Source organism: Lipophrys pholis, assembly GCF_963383615.2.
Source record: "Lipophrys pholis genome assembly, chromosome: 1".
NCBI classification, from domain to species: domain Eukaryota; kingdom Metazoa; phylum Chordata; class Actinopteri; order Blenniiformes; family Blenniidae; genus Lipophrys; species Lipophrys pholis.
In genome coordinates this window covers 3,914,474-3,933,282 of record NC_137635.1, presented here as the reverse complement: position 1 = coordinate 3,933,282, position 18,809 = coordinate 3,914,474, and the positions used below count along the sequence as shown (strand labels likewise).

The window sequence follows — 18,809 nt, the reverse complement described above, 5'->3', positions numbered from 1 at the left end:
CAGTCCTCCTCCTGTTGTGTGCGGTTACTGCCACGTGTACAGACGAAGCTATTGTGGTTTACAGGGAGGGACCAGCAACCGGCATCGATCCGGCATTGATTGAATCATTGGTCCACGTACTCGCGCTCAGTAGTAGGTCAAAACGTGCCCGCGCACGTAAACGCCCCCTCCCCCTTCAGGCCAATTTTTTTAGTCAGCCGCGCGCGGATTCAGTCAAGTGAGGCTACCGAAAGGTGGTGTTGACCGACCGCTGCAGGTTTTCATCAAGAAGCCTGAACATTTTCGACTCGTTAAGACATCTGACAGCGACGCCAGGTCCTTATTTTTAACGGAAGGGTCGGCGGTGGCGGAGTGCAGGCGACGCGACCGAGGGAGGAAAAATAAATCCCGGAGGGAAAGCGACCGAAGTGAGCTTGAGGATCAGAGCTAATGCTAACTTAGCCGGCCCGCTGCTCTAACAATTGCACGGAAACTGGTGTAATTTGTCTTGTCGCTTGCTTCGACGCAGCCAATGTGGTTACTAAGTAGTTAGCCTGGGGGAATCTGTTAAGTTATGTGTAACATTTAATTTAATTATTGTGGTGTTTTTGCCTCTGCATTGTAGGCCACAGGCGCCTGGCATTCACTTAGCAAGATTAGCACTAGTAGCCGGTCTTGTTGAGGTTACACCGGCTCTGCGCTCTTGGGACGGGGGATATTGCTAATCATAGTTCGCTTTATAAAGCAACCTGACATCGGGAGGCATCAGTGTTTATAAGTTAGATTACACTTGGTACTTTCTAAGCCTTGTGCTTCGCAATGCTGAAACAACAGCAACCCGGCTCGGGCGGGAGAAAGACGTCCAACGGAACATCGGGCCCCGCCGGTATGTCTTCACCAGTCAGCGGCATTAACAGCGGCAACAGGACACCGGCTGGGAGGTAAGCATGCAGGGGGCGTTTGGTCAGGACAGTCCGGGGATTGTCCTGTGACTCCCGAGGCCTACCGGTTAAAGCGCTGTACGCCGTGAGGGCGGAACTGGGTGAATAGAACGCTCCGCGAGCCAATGAAATGGCTCCTTTTTTGAGTGGCAGATGTAACGGACCAATCATATTTCGTGAAAGGGGTTTCAGTGGCGTTAGGTGAGATGAGGTTGCTGGGCGCAAATCAGCATGGAGGCAATGCAAAGTTTATCTGGCCCGTGAGAGCCGGAGAGAGAGTGGACGTTTATCGAAAAATTATCCAATCCACAAAATGACGTGTTTGCTATTGGTCGATATAAAAAGAAAACGATACAGACGGCTTGTGTTGATTTAATCGCCCCGACATGGACCCATGTGTTCCGAAATCCGAGATGAGCGAGTGTGTTTACTCAAGTCTCGTCGGCTTCGTCTTTGTTTTGTAACTGGCAATAACACACCGTCACGTGGGCTGTCTTGACGATATAGATTCTTTTTCCATGTCCTCGTCGGGGTAAATTGTTGCTTCACGTTTGGAAGTGGATGATAACGCGATGTGAGCTTTGACGTTGTCAATTTTTCATGTTTACGTCGTGTTTTCACGTCCTTTGTCAACCATTTTACCGGTAACAATCAGTCTCACACATATTGTTGAGGGGTTGATGAAACTGAAACGGCCATTCTTCACCTGTTTGACACCGTCTTGATGCCACGTCTTTTGATCAAAGCCAAATTATCTTAGCCACTACACTAAATTCATAGTCGAGTTTTCTTGAGGATATAGGGACTTGTCAGGCCACTGAAGTCCGCAGGTCAACCTCTCAAATATTAGCACAGATTATTTCGTCCATATGGAATGTGACACCGATCCAGCAGGCTTTGGAAATGATTGTGTTCTTGTTTTTCACAGGAATCGAGCTTCTGCGAAGCCATCATTCCAGTCATCCCCTGTAAGTACATTGTCACAGTTTGTCATCAAAACCTTAAAATAGGAGCTCTATTGTAATATCCGAGAGGAAATGCACAATCCAGTCTTTTGTTAAAATGATTACGGATGGTGTGAAAAACACTGTCTTAAATGGAATTGCAGATTTTAGCTGCTAATACTTGTACTGCTTTTTATTTATACAGATATAAATTATAAAAATATAGTGTATTCAAAGTAGACAGAAGCTTTAGACTATTTTTGTTCTTGAGTGAGCAGCTCAAATGTTTCTCTTTAATAAAACCATGGATTAAGGGTGTGTTTCTACTCTGTTCTCAGTATTACTACTTCACGTTCAGCCATGTCTGACTTAATTTTGTAATTAAATCATGCACTCTTTCGTCTTCTTCTGGGTCACATTGTTTTCCGGTTGTGCACAAGATACACAGATGAGCGTGCAACATAATGTCTTGTTTAATTGTAGCATACATTTGGGTTGATATCATTTTTGAGATCTCGAACAAAACAATACAGAAAGTTGACAATTTCTCAAAGGTAAACAAAATTATGTAGTTTAAAAGTACAATATGTTTTTCATTAGGTCATTTTTAACCCCCACAAATGAATACATCAATGAAAAAAATCAGCCAACTGAAAACTACATCGTGTTTTTTACTTGATCTCTTAACTTTTTGATGACCATTCCACAATAAACTTGTTTTTATAGCCAACTAAATATAATGAACCTTCACAATTTGGTGCACCGCAACTCACCTTCCATCACCTTTGGGGTTAATATTTAATTCAGTTTCACATTCGGTTTCTCATCCAGAGACAATGCTCTTTTACATAACATCGCACCGCCCGTGCCCTCATTTAACTTTTGTTGATAAGACGTTGAAGTGTTTTTCTCTGTCTATAGGTGTTTGAGGGTGTATACAACAATGCAAGAATGCTTCATTTCCTCACAGCTGTTGTGGTGAGTCATTTGGCTTATTTTTTATTGTAATCCCTAACTGTGATAATTTCAGAAAAATAGCCACCATCATCTCCTTTGACCTTTTTAGTTATTGGATTAAAAAGAAACAACTACTTAAGTGTCGGCTTTTAATTTTGTGTTTAATCATGTCAGACTGCAAAATGATTACTGTACATCCCATTTCATAGCTGCAGCTGATATGAAACATTGTCAACATAGAGGGTAAAGAATTTGTATAAACATTACTTGGATGTAGTTCCAGCTTTGCATTCGTGTTTGAGGTTGAAGTAATACTTTACTTTTCAGTGGAGATGGACGTTTCTCTTAAAAGAAAACTCTCTTTCAGGGGTCCACTTGTGACATACGAGTGAAGAACGGCAGTGTCTTTGAAGGCATATTTAAGACTCTCAGTTCTCGGGTAAGAAGCTCATACTGAGCTGTGACGCAAACGATCCCGTCTGTGTGAAAGTCGATTCCCATCAAGAAAAAACATGACTGTCTCCTAAGTTGTCTAATATATGTTATGAAAGCCGCTACAGAATTTTAATTTCAGCTGCATTCTCCATCTCCACTCTTAGTGCGAGCTGGCTGTGGACGCTGTACACAAACGCAGTGGGGAGGACAGCTCATCAGCTCCTCCACGGAGAGAGGACATTACAGACACCATGATCTTCAGCCCCTCAGACTTGGTGACAATGATCTGCAGGGATGTTGACCTCAACTTTGCCACTAGAGGTACAAACCCAATGATATCAGGGTGCTGGAGTTTACTTTATTGCAGATTTATGATTTTATTTAATGTGGAGATGCACGCTAGAAGTGCAAATAGACGTGTTTGTTGTAGAAGTAATGCATAATCTTTGTTGAAATATAATTTTTTAATTTTAGCTTGTCACAATCGTCAAAACAAAAGTTTGACTGGATTGCTTTAAGCATGACTTTTGTAATTGCTCTTGGTGTCTCGGGGTAAAAATATTATCTGAACAAGCTCCTATTCTCCGCAGCATCCTCAAAATAAATTAGGCTTATGTAAAATTGCATAATTTGATAGTTTTAGCTGGATTCAAATGTATGTTGCAAACAAACCTGCAAGAAGGAATAACTTTGGTTCGTCCTGACTTCTTTCATATGATTTTTAGACACCTTCACAGACTCGGCCATCAGTTCCACCCGCATCAATGGAGAACACAAAGAAAAAGTTCTTCAGAGATGGGAAGGAGGAGACAGCAATGGAGAGAGTTATGACCTGGAAAATGATGCAGTGGGTTTCTCTTTGTATTTAAAGAAGAGAAATGTCAACTCTGCACCTCTTCAATATGCTGTTTGAACTCTGATTCTCATTTATCTTCTTCCACTTCAGTCCAATGGCTGGGATGCCAATGAGATGTTTCGTTACAATGAAGTGAAATATGGAGTCACATCTACATATGATGCCAGCCTCGCCATGTACACGTAAGTTAACACATGGGTTCAGCTTAATACAAAAAATAGCCGGAATGGTGCAAAGTAAAATGAGTTGCATGATTTTATTTCTGTTTGCTGATTTAAAATATCAAACAGACTTAAGGAGAAAATTAAATATGGCTTACTCTTCATAGGTTGTTTGATTTTAAATGGAGCAGGGGTACAAGACTAAAAGCCTGCTTAAAGTGTTCCTAGATTAAGTTTTTGCATGAAGAGGCATATCCTTATAAAGCCTCCAGCTGGCAGCTGAGGTGTGAATATAAGTGCACACTGACATACTACTAGTGTTTTATATTAAGCACTATAGAAAGACGACTGCTCTCAATATGATGATTGGTGCTCTAAAGTGGAATGTGTTTTTACAGTGCTGCTTACACAACTACATAAAGCCGTTAGCAATTTTATTTTACATATTTTCCTTCTCGCTCACACCATCCAGCGTACCTTTAGAGAGGGGCAACTCTGAGGTGTTCAGGCAGAGGGAAGCGCGCGCCGCTCGCCTGGCCAATGAAATCGAGGCGAGCCCCCAATATCGTCATCGGGTCAATCTGGAGAATGATGAGGGCAAAAGCGAGGAGGACAAGTACAGTTCCGTGGTGCGGGATGGCAACGACCGCGAGAGGGGTCGAGAGAGCCCTCGTGACAGAGAACGCGAGAGGGGCCGGGACAGTCCGGGAGCCAACAACAGGTGAGCAGGGAAGCTTTGAAAGGTTCTCAAGATAAGTGACTGGTGACATCGGTCTTGGAGACATCTTGTCTGCTTTTTGTGATCACTGCCTCGAATTGGGCAACAGTTGCATCGTTCAATGGGTGTTTTATTATCTCCAGTGAAGTGGGGGGGGGGGCTTGAAACTGAAGAACTCGACTGACCATCTCCTTAATAATTTACATTTTGGTTGTTTCCATGAACAGTGTTGTGGCTTCAGAAAGAAAAAGTAACTTGACTGCAGGGATCATTAAAAAGTAGTGTTAAGGTTCCAGTGTAATCGTGCCATTTGAATCTAAACTGATCAGATTTTATGTATGCGGATTGATTTTCTATGTCAATCTCGTGTTTATGTGCTCGGTCTCTCTCAGGGAGGGAAAATACATTCCATTACCTCAGCGTCAGAGAGAGATGAACCGCGAGCGGGAGCGTGCAGAGAGAGGCTCCGGTGGTCCTCCGCCACACAACCGCCTGAGCGGGGGTTACCGCTCCACTCCTCCATCCTCCTCTTCCTCATCTCCCAGACCCCCTCTGCCATCTGCTGCTGGACCGCAGCCCGGAGTCTCCCCCTCAGAAAGAAACAGCCCCCTGTCGGCTCGAGGCGGGGCCTACGCTCCTCACCACCCACAGGGTAGCCCCAGTCCTGGTCCAGGCTCTGGTCCTGCCAGCCCATACACACCTGCCTCTCCTGGTGGACCGACCTCCACCCCATCTTCTGCTTCCGCCGCTCCATCCCCGGCAAGCCCCTCTGCACCGCACGGACACGCAGTTCCTCACTCCCACTCCCTTCCACACTCGCTGTCTGACGTTGGCAGGCCTGTTAATGGAGGTACGTGTTGCTGCAGAAGTTGTTTTTGCAGCTGTAACAGTTTTAAATGTTAACCCCCCCCCCCCCCTTCTTTTCCTCCAGTTTCTGCCAGAACATCTCCCAAAGCCCAAAGACCCCCACAGTCAAGCAGGACAGGCCGCGGTCCAAACTCGCACAATCAGTCCACAGGTACAGTCATGATGCCTCGTTTTATTTCACATTATCCTAAATCACTGGTGAATGTTGCTTAAATGCTAAATGCAGTTATTTCTTTACGTCTTGGCAGCAGCTCGCTCCCCTAAATCAGGCTCTTCCCAGGACACACCTTATTTGGACACGTCATCGGTCTCTCTGCCTGCCCAGAAGACGTCAGGACCTGCTCCTCTCTTCCCTGTAGATGGTACCGTCCCTCATCCTGCCAGCTTCTTCTTTTCTAGACTAGATTGAAATCAAATTCCAACTAACGTATTAGAGGCTACAACTCATCACTTGTGTCGACTTTGCAGTGAATGAAATCCTTGGTGCAGCTGCTAAAGAGCGCTCTGCTGAGAACCCTTGCAGCACAGAGGAAAACAAGAGCAGTAAAGGTGCGTGCACTCAATCTTGGTGGCGAGTAAATGCCAGAAATTATTTTTCACCAAACACAAAATGTACCTAACTCACAGCCAACTGGTGCCTACTTGTGTCTTTGGTTTTGTGGCAGCCTGCACAAATTCTAATATCTGTTGCCTCCTCTCTCTCCTCCTACAGCTCCTTCAGTTCAGCAGAGATCACAGATTGAGGAGCTGCGGAAATTTGGCAAGGAATTCAGGGTAAGAGTTCAGCTGCGGAGCAGCGAAGTGTGAGATGAGAAAATCTGCGAGGCTGTCGTCTCAGTTGTCCACTGCTGTCAGGCTTCTCGTCAAAACTACACACAACGGTTTATCACATGACATTGATGATTGACTGCATGCACGATTTCATGAATATGCAGCCAAACGTATCTTCACTGTTCATGTGTGGTTCTTTACTGTAATGTTTGAATGTGTTTCTTTAATACTGCAAATAAGAGACTGTGCCAAACAGAGAAAAAAAACACCTTAAAATTGTTGGTTTATCGTTGAGCCTAAAATGGGATGTATTCAAAACATTTTGTGTAAAACGATCTGCCCTAATTTTCTTGATTTAAAGTAACATTTTACATTGACGTCCCTTTTTGCCAAAAACAAATACTGGTATCCTTTTGTATTGAAAAATGTATATACCACAAATTGATTGTATAATAATATGCCTTTTATCATGACTAGTCAACTGATGGATGATTTGGTTAGTTTATTGGTTTTAGCTGCCATAAAGTGCAGGAATGTTGAAAGGAGTTTGTATTAATGTATAAATTCACATTTATTAGAATACCTGTTGAAACAAGCGAAATCTACAGACCGCACATGGAACAGCCTGAGTTTTCCCACTGAAAAAACAAGGGTTTTAGCTCAAAAAAAGTAAATTGATCACACTCTTAATTGGAATTCAGCTTATCCAGCCCAGTAGTTCTTAGTGCTCATGCTTAGCTGTTGATTCCTTGAAATTTATTTATGTACTCATGTTTACTATAAAATCAAAAGTTGAAAAGTCCCAAATAATCATTGTGTTTGTTGAAGGAAATGGTGAATTAATTGTGGCATCTAGATTTATGTCTTTCATCTTCATGTCCTCTTTCCTTTAGCTCCAGCCGAGTGGAGGCAGCTCCAGCTCTCCCAGTTCTCCTGCAGCAGCGACGCCTCCGGCTGTGGGCGACGTTCCCCAGGCCGTTGCAGCCAAGGCCTCGCAGTCAGACGCCGAGCCCAAATCCCAGCCTCAAGCGCCCAGTCCTTCTCAGCCCCAGCAGCAGCCTTCACCAGCCCCCGCCGAGGACCCCACCAAGGACTCCGCCGCCATACCGGGTGCCGCAACAGCGACCGGCGCCACAGCTCCCCTCTCGGACAGGCAGTCGCCGGCCGTCCCGCAGCCGGCCAGGACCCCTGGAAGTGATGAACCCAGGTCTGATGGGACTGAGCGGACAGATGGCGTCGCAGAGTCAGTCTTAAGAGCAAAATTGATCTTTCTGTGAACTCTTGAACTTATCTTTTTATTTATACCATTTCTCTCTCCCCCCCCCCAGCCAAGTCAAGAAATCAACCTTAAACCCAAATGCTAAAGAGTTTAACCCCATCAAACCTCAAATGACTATGGTGAGACGACTTTCTCCCCTAAACGCGACATAATTTTGTTCAGGGTTTGATTTGTTGATGGTTTGCTTGTGTTAATATGCAGACAAAACCCAACACAGCCCCCACCCCACCTCGGCCGACTCCCCCGAGCCCAGTGGTCCTGCAGCACCCAGGTGGACAGGGACCGCTCTACAATACCCCCTACCTCTCCTACGTCTCACAGATCCACCCTGTGCAGGTACCAAAACTGTCCTTTCACTGTGGAACTGTGACGGTAAATCATGAAATATTACAGGTACAACTGGCCTTATCATCCATGTTAAGCTATAATTACAATTCACCATGAGCAAATTTTAGTGCAGCATCTACTTTTTTTTATTGTTTATAGATGTAAATATGCTCATTTAAACATACATATATTCTGTCATGTTTCGTACCTACAGATATTTTCATCTGTCTATTCATACAAAGCTCTAATCATTTTTTACTGTGGCTTAAAATCCATAGTTTAATCAACTTTTCTGCCTTCCTTAAATGTGTGTTGCTCACTGATGGAGGTTTCTCTGTTGCTCGTGTGTTTCAGCAGCCTCAGATGTACCAGTACACCATGTCTACTGTCGGCCAAGGAAAGTACCCCCGGACAAAAGGTGAATGCTCCTGACTTGGTGTGGCAGTGCTTGTGTTTCTATGTGTTATACATGTCAGATTAATAATGCAACTCTCAGTAATTGCTGGCATTATATCGGCAGTATGAGTCCCTAAAGCAGCGAGATTAAAAAAAAAAAAAAAAAAAGTATCAGAAGTCTCCATTTCAGCAGGGGACTGACACTTTTTTTGGGAAATGTGATTTTGTTTCATCAATACCTGGCACTAAGTTTGTTTTCTCCGCCACCTGTGTACTGTACGATTTTCACCAAATGTGCTTGCAGGTGTGTTGACAAGATGAGCAAAGTCCAACCTGTCGTTGTATTTCCTGGTGTGTGTTCCAGATTTCCTGTAATCGCTTGTCCTTTCCCGTCTCCTCAGGTTCAGTCGTGGCTCAGCGTTCTGACCACGGGACTTCAGCTCCTCCCATCTTGCAGGCTGCAGCCTCAGCAGCAGGAGCGCCGCTGGTTGCCTCCCCCTATCCTCAGTCCTACCTGCAGTATAACCCGCAGCAGTACAGCCAGCAGCAGGTCATTCAGGCCATGGCTTCGTACCCTGGACAGGTAAAACCATCTTCTAGAGGATTCCGTCATGATCTTATGTCACTTGAAACTATTCATTCTAATTTCTTTTCTTTTCCAGCCCATGTACTCGATGCTGCAGGGCGGAGCCAGGATGATAGGGCAAGGTGGAGGTCCCCACCCACAAGCCCTCGGTCCCCCGGGAGGCCCCCAGTTCCAAACACAGGGTGAGGGACCCCAAGGACCGCAACAGGGCATCTATGGTGAGTTTGGATCTGCTCGATATGGGGAGAAAAGTTGACCCGAGTGTCAATGCTGACGTCACTTGTATCCGTCCGTGCAGCTCCACAGTCGTTCTCTCATCACACGGGCGCGGTTCATCAGCCTCAACCTTCCAGTACCCCAACAGGCAACCAGCCCCCACAACAACATGCCGCCCCCAGCCCCGGACAGGTAAGTGACCCCTGGAGGAAGGATTTGCATCATCATTTGGCTTCTGTAAACATTGTTATACTTTAAGAAAGCAGTGATATAAATAGTCTGTCTCTTTGCAGAACGCCCAGTCGGGCCCACAGCCCCAGTCCTTGTACCACTCGGGTCCCTTGTCAGCACCCACCCCACCCAACATGCCCCCAGGCCACACATCTCCACAGGGTTCTTACCCCATCCAGGGCTACAGCATCCACAGCCACCAGGGCATCCCCCCCACTTACCCCCTGGGACAGATTGCACAGGTATGGTTCCACCGTTCTCGATTTGATCAAACTATTCATGGAGGTGGAAACTGAAGCCGCTGTTGACCCGCAGGCCCACGTACAGGGAGCCATGTCTGGTCCCCACCACTCGGGGAGCCACGGTCAGCCCCAGCTGGTGATGCTGCAGCCTCCCCAGCAAGGCCCCGGCGCCGTGCCGCAGCACCCCCAACATGGCCCTCAGCAAGGAGCACACCAACACTTTTACATAGGACAACACGGTAAGAGACGCAGCCGCCTCGGCTCCACTCGCCGGTTTTCAGTGTGGCTTTTAACAATTCTCTCTTCTTCTCCCACAGCGATGCAGGTACAGACACACCCTGCGTCCTTCCATCAGCCTGGAAACTAAAACCGCCCGCCGACCTTCCCAAGCTCCCCCGTCCCTCCTCCCAGGATGAATACGACTCGTTAAACTAAGGATCCCACAGCAGAGAAGACAATACGTCTCCCAGCACCTTATTCTTCTGCTGTAACGTTTCCATCAGTACACCCCTCGGGGTCGGCCCCAAACCAGGAGGACCGTTTTTTATCGAAGCTGAAGGAAGATGGCAGCAGAGTCCGACCCCTGCTGCTGTCCACTTTTCCTCTCCTACTCCCCAACCCCCCCTTGTTTTAGAGACACGAGGCGCCTTGCTGGGCGGACCAGTCGAAGAGGAAAAAACAGATCGAGCAGCAGCAGACTCAAATTCTTCCAGCAATGTGGTTTTTAGCCTTGTGGGGGGTTTTGTGACACAAACGGGGAAACATGGACTTGTCGCAGGATTCTTCTCTTGAATGGAGGAGTTGAAGATGTGAGGAAGATTTTTAACCTTTTTTTTTAAAACTTGATTCAGTAGTTTAAACGGCCCCTCTGCCCCCCTCCCCTCCCCCGTAGAACAATAAAATTAATAATAAAAAAAAATGGACAAGACAAAAAAAATTTTAAAAAACAATGACCAAAAAATAAAGTTTTCAACTCAACCACAAAAGCCTTGTTGGATTATTTATTGTACGATTGCCTCGCTCCCCGCTGCATGAAGGTAATGGCTTTAATGAGACACAGGAATTAATTTTTTCATTGAACAATAGCGGCAGAGCTTTTAATTTGAAGCTCGCTGAGCAATTGCCATTATGTCAGGTTGACAAAATAAAGTAATTACCTCCTGGGGGACATTCCTTTTGCTTCTCATTAGGTTGGATTGGTTCTGCTCGGTGGAACTGCATGTTAATTTGCAGCCGTCACTAGGGGGCCCCCTCTTTATACGGCAGCAGTTTGTCACTCCCGCAGTGCTTGTGGCTGATGTGACTCTTTAGGTTAGTGGGACACTCGGATTCCCCCTCAGGCAGGTATGAGACGGCACTCTAGCTCGGTGACGGTTCTCCAGATCGATGTACAACTGAGTGCGCCTTCTCCGTCAACGTGCCTCACCATGTGGCCTAGTTTCCCCCCCACCTCCTCCCTGCAATGTGCCGGGACTCCTCGGGTCAGTGCAGCGGCCATCTTAGTGCGACAGGGTGTAGAGCTGCTCGGCGCTGCGCTCCAGCCGGTCCCGGTACTCCAGGTTGGAGTAGTTGCACTCGGGGACCCCCTGGGTGCCATAGAGGAGACCCCAACAGCAGCAGGCGATTACTGCGGTGCTGTCACTGTCACCTGGGAAGCACAACAGACGAGTTTGATTCAATACTAACAAGCTTTAGTTCTGCATTAAAATGGACGTTTGTGGCTCGTAAGCAGTTGTTCGGTCTGAAAGAAAAGTTTCATTTATCCGGCTTGGAGATTCACAGATATCTCATCTGTGAAGATGAAGCTCACTACGTGGCACAGCTACACCCGACGTTATCTATGTTTGAATACAGATGAAAATAATTTCAGCTTTTGAAACTTTCTTCTGCTTTTTGTCCGAGAAAGTAAAAACATGGTGAGATACTGTCCCGTCCATTCACTCTGTAATTGGTCTTTATGTAGGGAAACTGTCGACATGGTTTCAGTGACTGAATCTTTAAATCTTCCATCACACCACTTCTCTCACCTCCGTGGAAGCCGGCTCTGCTCATGAGCTCCTCCCAGTCTGAACCTGCTGCCAGCAGGGCGTCCAGCGCTATCATGGGAGCGTCGTGGCCGCTGCGTCCGGCCCAGCCCGACAGGCTGAAGCTTTTATAGGCTTCGTCTCTCTCCGCCGGGCCGTAGCACTCCGGCCAGATTGCCGGGCCCACGGCGTTGGAGATGCCCCTCTGATCCAGGTACCTGCGGACAGAGGTGAGGCGATAAGGTTTCTCTCGAAGAAAAAGAAATAAAACATCTGTGTCCTCTGTATCGCAGGAGCTGTACTTTCTTTTGTAAATTAAGGTCAAGTAATTCCGGGCCGTGACATTTTCCGTGCACTTTCATGTCACGGCGCGTTAACCTCCGCACTGAGATAGGTTAATAGAAGCTGCTGACGCTGGAAATGTGAATCTGGCCCGACGAAACCCGACTCCGGCCGCTCGTACCACTGCCACTTGTCACAGAAGTAGCCCCAGTCCCTCTCCGTCTCCTCCACGGCGAAGTCCCGGCCCCGGACGAAGCTCCTGGCTATCGGGCAGGCCTCGTTGATCAGGCCCAGGCCCCAGGTGGTGATCGGCCGGCGCTGGACGGCATACGCCGTGAAGAGGGCCGACGCCACGGCGCCCAGGAAGCCGGTGGGGTGAGGATGGGTCATCCTGCCCGTCTCTACGGCAACCGCCACCAGCGACAGCAGCTGGTCTGGTTTAGGATACCTGGTGGAGACGAAAACACAATACTCCTTATCACTATTTCAATGCGGTTTCATTTTGTCATTCATAAAGGGAATGCGGTCCGACAGCTGAATGAAAATGTCTGCACATATCTTTGTGTTTTGGACACAATTTACCGTCCGTAATTACTTCTTTTTAAGCTTTAATGGACTCTGCATCATGTTCCTCCCTTCTAATGACTCAATCCTGCACCTCGGCTATTCGGTTACTTTTTGCTCAGTGATCAAAGAATGTCTCCTTCCATTTCTTTTTAAATTATTCTGGATAAAAATCGGCAGCAAAAAAAAAAATTAAATAACATCGAGGAATGTTTGCCGTCACATTATTTCTTTGGCTGAACGAACCGACTTCCACAAAATATCTTTCATACCAACAAGGAAGGAAACACTTCAACGACTGATTTATGCCATTAAACCATTCCGTGATGAATTATTGAGTCTTTTCCCATGAAGCACCTTTCAAGCAAAAACAATTTGTGCAAAGTGCTTTACATGATTTAAAAAGCAGACAAACCAAAATCTTCAACTAAATACAGCCTGTTGACAAATGAACTCATTATGGGATTAATCCATTTGTAAGCTGTCGCAAACATTTAGTTTTTTTAAAATCCACAAAAAAAAAACCCCAATTAATTACATTTTCAAGCTGTGAAATCATCTCACTCATTTTTCTTTCTTGCCTGATGCCAGATCAATCTAAACAGCAACTGGCGTTATGAAATTATTCAGCTGCAGCCTTTTCAACAAACTGAACGTGCCGACATCACATATAGAGTCTCTGACCTACAGCGAATATGTCAGCAGTTATTTTAGACTCTGACCTTAAAGCAGCTCTGCTGAGTTCTTTCCAACAAATGTTATATTTACATTCAGTCACGGTCGTACATTATGTATCCCCTTCAGATGAGGAACTCGGCAACATGAAATTACCATGGGTCTTCCAAGTTTTATTTGCTAAAAACTCTATTGAGGCAAACTGGAAGCCGTCAAACAAGCAACATGGAAATGAATTGTAACTCACATTGGAGAAATACATTAGTCCGGAAATGGCTGTTGACATACAACTTCTATCAATTCACACAATTTCCCCAAACAAAAACCACATTAAAAACACTACGAATGAGATTAACGTCTGACCACTGTATGAAAATCCAATCGTTTTTGAACAATAATGACATAAAAATGGCCGCATGTCTTCTGAGTAGCAGCACTAAAAACTGTCAAAGCCTCCGAACCACTTTCTCCAGTAGAAATGTCTCTAAAAAGTACACAGATGCTGCCGTTTTTTTGCAAGCAGACTATTCAATAAAATGCAGTAAGTGTCTTTTTTTTTTTTTTTTTTTTTTTAGACACTGCAATCAAACAGACATTGTAATGAATGTCTCTGAATCATGTCCACAGTTATAGGCTCATTAGACTTCTAATTAGACTGACGGCATTGATTTGGTTTTATGGCTGAAAATGGATTAAAAAAAATGTTCAGTCGGTGCTTCAGACCCTTTTTCAAGATAAGTGTTGGAAAGCTCATGTAAAAAAAAAAACTATCTAGAAGCATCTCAGTCCAGGCCAAAGCTAAAGACACGCTAGATCAAAAGTCACTTTGCATCCTTTATAATTCACTAGTTTTACATTATTTAACTCACTGTGTGGAGAAATGGGCAAATACATGTGCAAGCTCATTGCAAAGACTTTTTATTCTGCATTAAAGTTCACGTTAATTAAGGTTATTTTTCGTAAACACTCATCCACTATCTTTACCATCTGAAACTTTAAAATCAATTGACCTTCTGAAGTTCAACACTATTCAAAGGAAGGTATAAAGAATAAGTTATTGCCAGGAGATATTCAGACAATGTGTTTGTGAAAGAGAAGGAGGCGATGATTTAAGGGGAAAGTTAAATGTAAAGATTCATAAAGTGCAAACTACCATAGAACAGTGGAACACATTGTGTTGGGAGATAAAGCAAATATCAATTCCCTTTAAAAAGAGATATAAAGAATTGATTTCTGTGAGGTACGGTACTTGATAATGACCGGAGGTTTGTTAGTTTTGTGGATAATGTTGAATTGATAAATATACTTGTTGAATTGTTGTTTGTATGACTGTAATTGCATTTAAATACGGTTGTGAATGGGTCAATAACGGATGCTAAATTAAGAAAAACTTATTGATAAAGATGCTTAAGTGCTTGAAGAGTAGGATTAAAAAGTTATTCAATATTACAGTGGCGTTTTCAACGTGCACGTTACACATGTTATGGTGAATTTATTCTGTGATTAGAGGAACATATTAGACGGATAATTCTCTATTTATCCAGTCAAACTGGTTCGACTTGCAGGAGGAAATCAGGCTTCTCTCATCCTATTATCCTCTTTTAAATCCTTGTTTAAAACACACCGTTTGAATGCCTCTTTAAAGGAACAATATTCTCTCGTAATCGTTCTATCGATTTTAAATGTGACGGAATTAAAGGAGTTGACGTCCGGCTCCAGACATGAGATGAGAGTCAGGAGTAAGAGATAAAGTTTGTACCACAGTTAAATGAACCCCGAGAAAAGAAGGTGAAAATCCTCACAAAAAACACACGTTGTTTTTATATCATGGTGACACTGCAGGTTCAAGCAAAGAGAAGAATACATACGAAGTTTCTCACTGACATAGTTCCTGTTTTCCCTCACCTCAGGCCAATGCACATGGACCTCATGGCTGCACCACAGCCAGTCCCCTCGGGGTTATACGGCACTCTGAAGCCCCCGTCCTCACCAGGCCTCAGTTGGGAAACTCCTGAAAAGGTTGAACGACACCGTACGCGTCACGTCTCGCCACTGAAATACGTGATTGGGACTGAAAAATGCACGGATTCCCACTACTTCTAGGAATGCAAACTCGTTTAGAGATTGTGGTCACTAGTTTCAGAAGAAGCCGGTGGGATATTTTAAAAGAAAAATTAATAAAGACCCTGAGGTTTTCCTCCTACGCCTTCCGCCGAGAGACGTACATCTCTCCACACCACATTAGAAGGTGTTTGAAAAACTTCCTTCTTGTTGTTCGGAAGTGCAATACTGCAATACTGGGTCAAAACTCTACCACCGAGTATCACTCTCTGGTACAGGGAGATCTTTAATATCCCCATGAGAGGCAACAAGCTGCGGTAAAAAGTAAAGATCAATTGTTTTTAACAGTTTGGACATCTTTCCTAAACTACATACCTGCCGATCAAAGAAATCTGCTATTTAGAGGGAGACAATTCTCTGAATGGAATAAAACTTCCCCTGCAATTCTCAAACTGAGACACAAAGTTTAACGGCCTTTAGGTGACTGGTTGCTCTTTACTTATGATTGGAGACTTTATATTTTTACTTCACTCACTCTAGTTTTACTTTTTTTTACTTAATCTCTCTATCTTTAAAACTATTGTATGACTACTACTATTACTATTAGTTATTTTGCTATCATTACTATTCTGGTGAATTGGACTATATTCTGCATTTCTTCTTGTGGATGGAGAACTTGCTGTCCGATGGGTTGGTGGGGGGGAGGCCTTTGTTTTTGTGTGTTGTATTTTCTGTGTGCATAAAAAACAATAACAAAGAAAATGAACACTTTGTTTTACCCAGGATGCTTGATGGCCCTGGTTTCCTCCCCTCCATGTCCTTCATCCCCTCCACGTAGCGAGCAGCCACCTCGTGCAGCAGCTCCTCGCCTCCCTTCCCTGCGCGGGAGGAACAACTTGGTTTGAGCTGCAGATGTTAAGAGACGCGCCTAATCTGCGAACGAGGCGGGTTATCTGCCTCATCACGCTAAAGGTCACGCTGAATCTCTGCCGGTTTTGCTCGAGCTGTAATGGAGCAGCAAATCAAGGTGAGGAGTGGAAATTAGATCTGACCTTTAGTTGGGGCTGTTAAAGAGGAGGGTGTGACGAAAAAACATCAACAATGACGAACAGATCGATTCAATCAGCTCCTCGTTCGAGGAAGGAACGGGTTCGTTGTGGTTTTGAACCTCACCGGTGGCCAGTCCTTCAGCGGTTGCCAGATGCAGAACCGTGTCGTCGCTCACGGGCCAGTCGGGGAGCTCGGCCTTGATGCTTTTCAGACCACCGAGCTCCTGCAGCTCCTGCAATGACAGAGAGGACGGGGATGGACCCTTTCAGGAACTCCAGAGTTTGTAATTCCAACTCCTTGTGATATTGTGGCATCACTTCACTCTTTTTGTTTTTGTTTTGTTTTAATCTCCCACTGACCTTGTGGATAGCTGGTCCTGATTCGTTGTACTCCCAGAGCTGGTTCCTGTAGCCCAGAGCATCTCCAACACCACTCAGCAACATGGCGGCCTTGTAGTGTTCCAGCGTAGCAGATCTGCAGGGATAAACAGTGTTTGTACTCTGCTCCGCTGCACAGCATCCAAAGTTGTAAAAACTGTGCATTGAAAAATAAATAAATACATAAATAAACTACACTTCTCAGACCAGCTTAAAACTCACAGCCTCTATGAGCTGGAGGCAGCAAGTTCTGGTTGATTGTACTTCTGTATATGTGGCCTTGTTATATGGATTAAACTCTATTTGTTAGACACTCACAATGAAACTTATTTATTCTCACACAAACATACCTTCTAAATTTAAAGTGAGAACTGCTTTATCGTTGTTTGCTGTAGCCTTCGGGCTTTATGCATTGTTTTGTCGATTGAGACTGTACATCACTTGAAGTAATCATGTAAATTGATAAGAAAAAGACAAGAATGTCTTCTCAGATGGAGGACAAGAAGTCTTGGAAACAGTCCAACTCATTTTTCTTAAAGCATTTCACTGGATTTGCCTTCTTTACTTGAATTCTGAAAACAGATATAAATGCATACACTTTGTGCATGTCTGCACTTATACAAGGTATAGAAACGTATAAGTACAATAAATGGGTTTTCTGTGTTGATATTTAATGTTTTGTCAATATTATTATTATTACGCAGATCAAACAAACAAGCCAAGCCATTTTGCATATAACTCTGGAAGTAAATTATACACGTTAAACTCAACAGACATGAATGAACTGATGAATAAATGTGTGATTTCTTCCTCCATGCAGCTGCAGCCTCACCGAGCCATGGCGGCGCGGCTGGCCGGGGATCAGGCGTCGCGAGGCGGCCAGACACGTGCACGTCACACCGGTGCTGCCTCGCGTCTCCGGGCGCGCGGGTCTCTGCGCGCAAGCAGATCAGTCCACCGCCGAAAAAAGAAGACGAAAGAAAGACCCGCACACTGCGTTCGGCTGGGTTCTTCGGCGCTACTTCCCCAGTCTGAGGTCGACAGCCCGGATTCCTCTTCAAACGTGCGGCCTAAAAAAAGACGCAGCTGCAGGACGAGGCTCCGTGTCGGGGCTCCAGCCGGACAGATGGACGCACAGCAGCAACACGGGAGGCCAAAGTCTCTGTCCAACGACACTCCGGGCTCACTCTGCGTTTTTAAAGTGCAACACATGGGTGTCTGTGTTCATCACAGTGCTGCTTTGTGGTGAGTCCTGCAAAACTCTACCTTCATAAAAGCTTCGAATCAAAAATAAAAAAAGATGAACAGAGCACTGGCAGACACATGCAACATTTGAAAGATCCTATAAGGCACTGAAATAAATCCTTAAATTAGATGTAAAACTAGATCTGGGACTGATTTGGGTGAAGTTTGCATGTTCTCCATGTGTCTGCTACAGGGAATGTCCGTCCAGAGACACACTCATGATAACAAATCATACACATGGCAGAGGAAACTCATGCACAAGCCAATTCCCCGCTGGCTATTGAACCCCCAACTGCACAGTCCTACAGTGACTAACCACTGACTGACCTCCAGCTATGGCTTATTGCATATTAATTCACTCTGCAACTCAAAAATAACTCTAACCCCCACCCAGGATGGGTTAATGGATGATTCGTGAACTGTTTCTGCACAATTTTGAATAAACTCAGTCATCCTTTCATAGGGTTTGACTGTTTTTTGGTGAATTTTCTCATGAAAAAAAGAAAAGCAGATTGAAGAGGTACAAATTAAACCCCATAATTGTTAACCAGTTTTTATTACCTTTTGCCATCTGGAAGTGCTTTAATCATTTCAAGTGTTTATTGTTTTAATGACAAAGAGTCCC

At 44.8% G+C, this 18,809-nt stretch overlaps 2 protein-coding genes across 6 annotated transcripts; one reads left to right on the top strand and one right to left on the bottom strand.

The window, feature by feature from the left end:
* The first annotated feature begins 195 nt into the window (after positions 1-195).
* atxn2l (ataxin 2-like) lies at positions 196-10,889 on the top strand. 5 transcript variants are annotated; one of them, XM_080483810.1, is made up of 24 exons: positions 204-407; positions 814-920; positions 1,849-1,888; positions 2,786-2,842; positions 3,189-3,260; positions 3,421-3,577; positions 3,982-4,103; positions 4,203-4,294; positions 4,746-4,994; positions 5,384-5,841; positions 5,923-6,009; positions 6,110-6,220; positions 6,327-6,407; positions 6,571-6,632; positions 7,523-7,836; positions 7,958-8,027; positions 8,110-8,244; positions 8,590-8,653; positions 9,033-9,214; positions 9,294-9,435; positions 9,516-9,625; positions 9,727-9,906; positions 9,980-10,145; positions 10,224-10,888. In XM_080483810.1, exons 2-24 carry the CDS (start codon positions 868-870, stop codon positions 10,271-10,273), a joined length of 3,054 nt encoding a protein of 1,017 aa, XP_080339936.1. In that variant the 5' UTR covers positions 204-407; positions 814-867; the 3' UTR covers positions 10,274-10,888. The 5 variants fall into 5 exon arrangements, with proteins under 5 accessions (XP_080339933.1, XP_080339936.1, XP_080339934.1 ...); XM_080483809.1 differs by having other exon boundaries at positions 206-407; positions 7,523-7,872; XM_080483807.1 differs by having other exon boundaries at positions 196-920; positions 7,523-7,872; positions 10,224-10,889.
* Positions 10,890-10,892: 3 nt separating this feature from the next.
* On the bottom strand, positions 10,893-18,293 carry adprh (ADP-ribosylarginine hydrolase). Its single transcript, XM_080483757.1, has 8 exons — positions 17,772-18,293; positions 16,922-17,036; positions 16,686-16,794; positions 16,292-16,390; positions 15,357-15,462; positions 12,394-12,660; positions 11,934-12,148; positions 10,893-11,554 (listed from the first exon to the last, which is right to left on the bottom strand). Exons 1-8 carry the CDS (start codon positions 17,777-17,779, stop codon positions 11,406-11,408), a joined length of 1,068 nt encoding a protein of 355 aa, XP_080339883.1. The 5' UTR covers positions 17,780-18,293; the 3' UTR covers positions 10,893-11,405.
* Between the last annotated feature and the right edge of the window lie 516 nt (positions 18,294-18,809).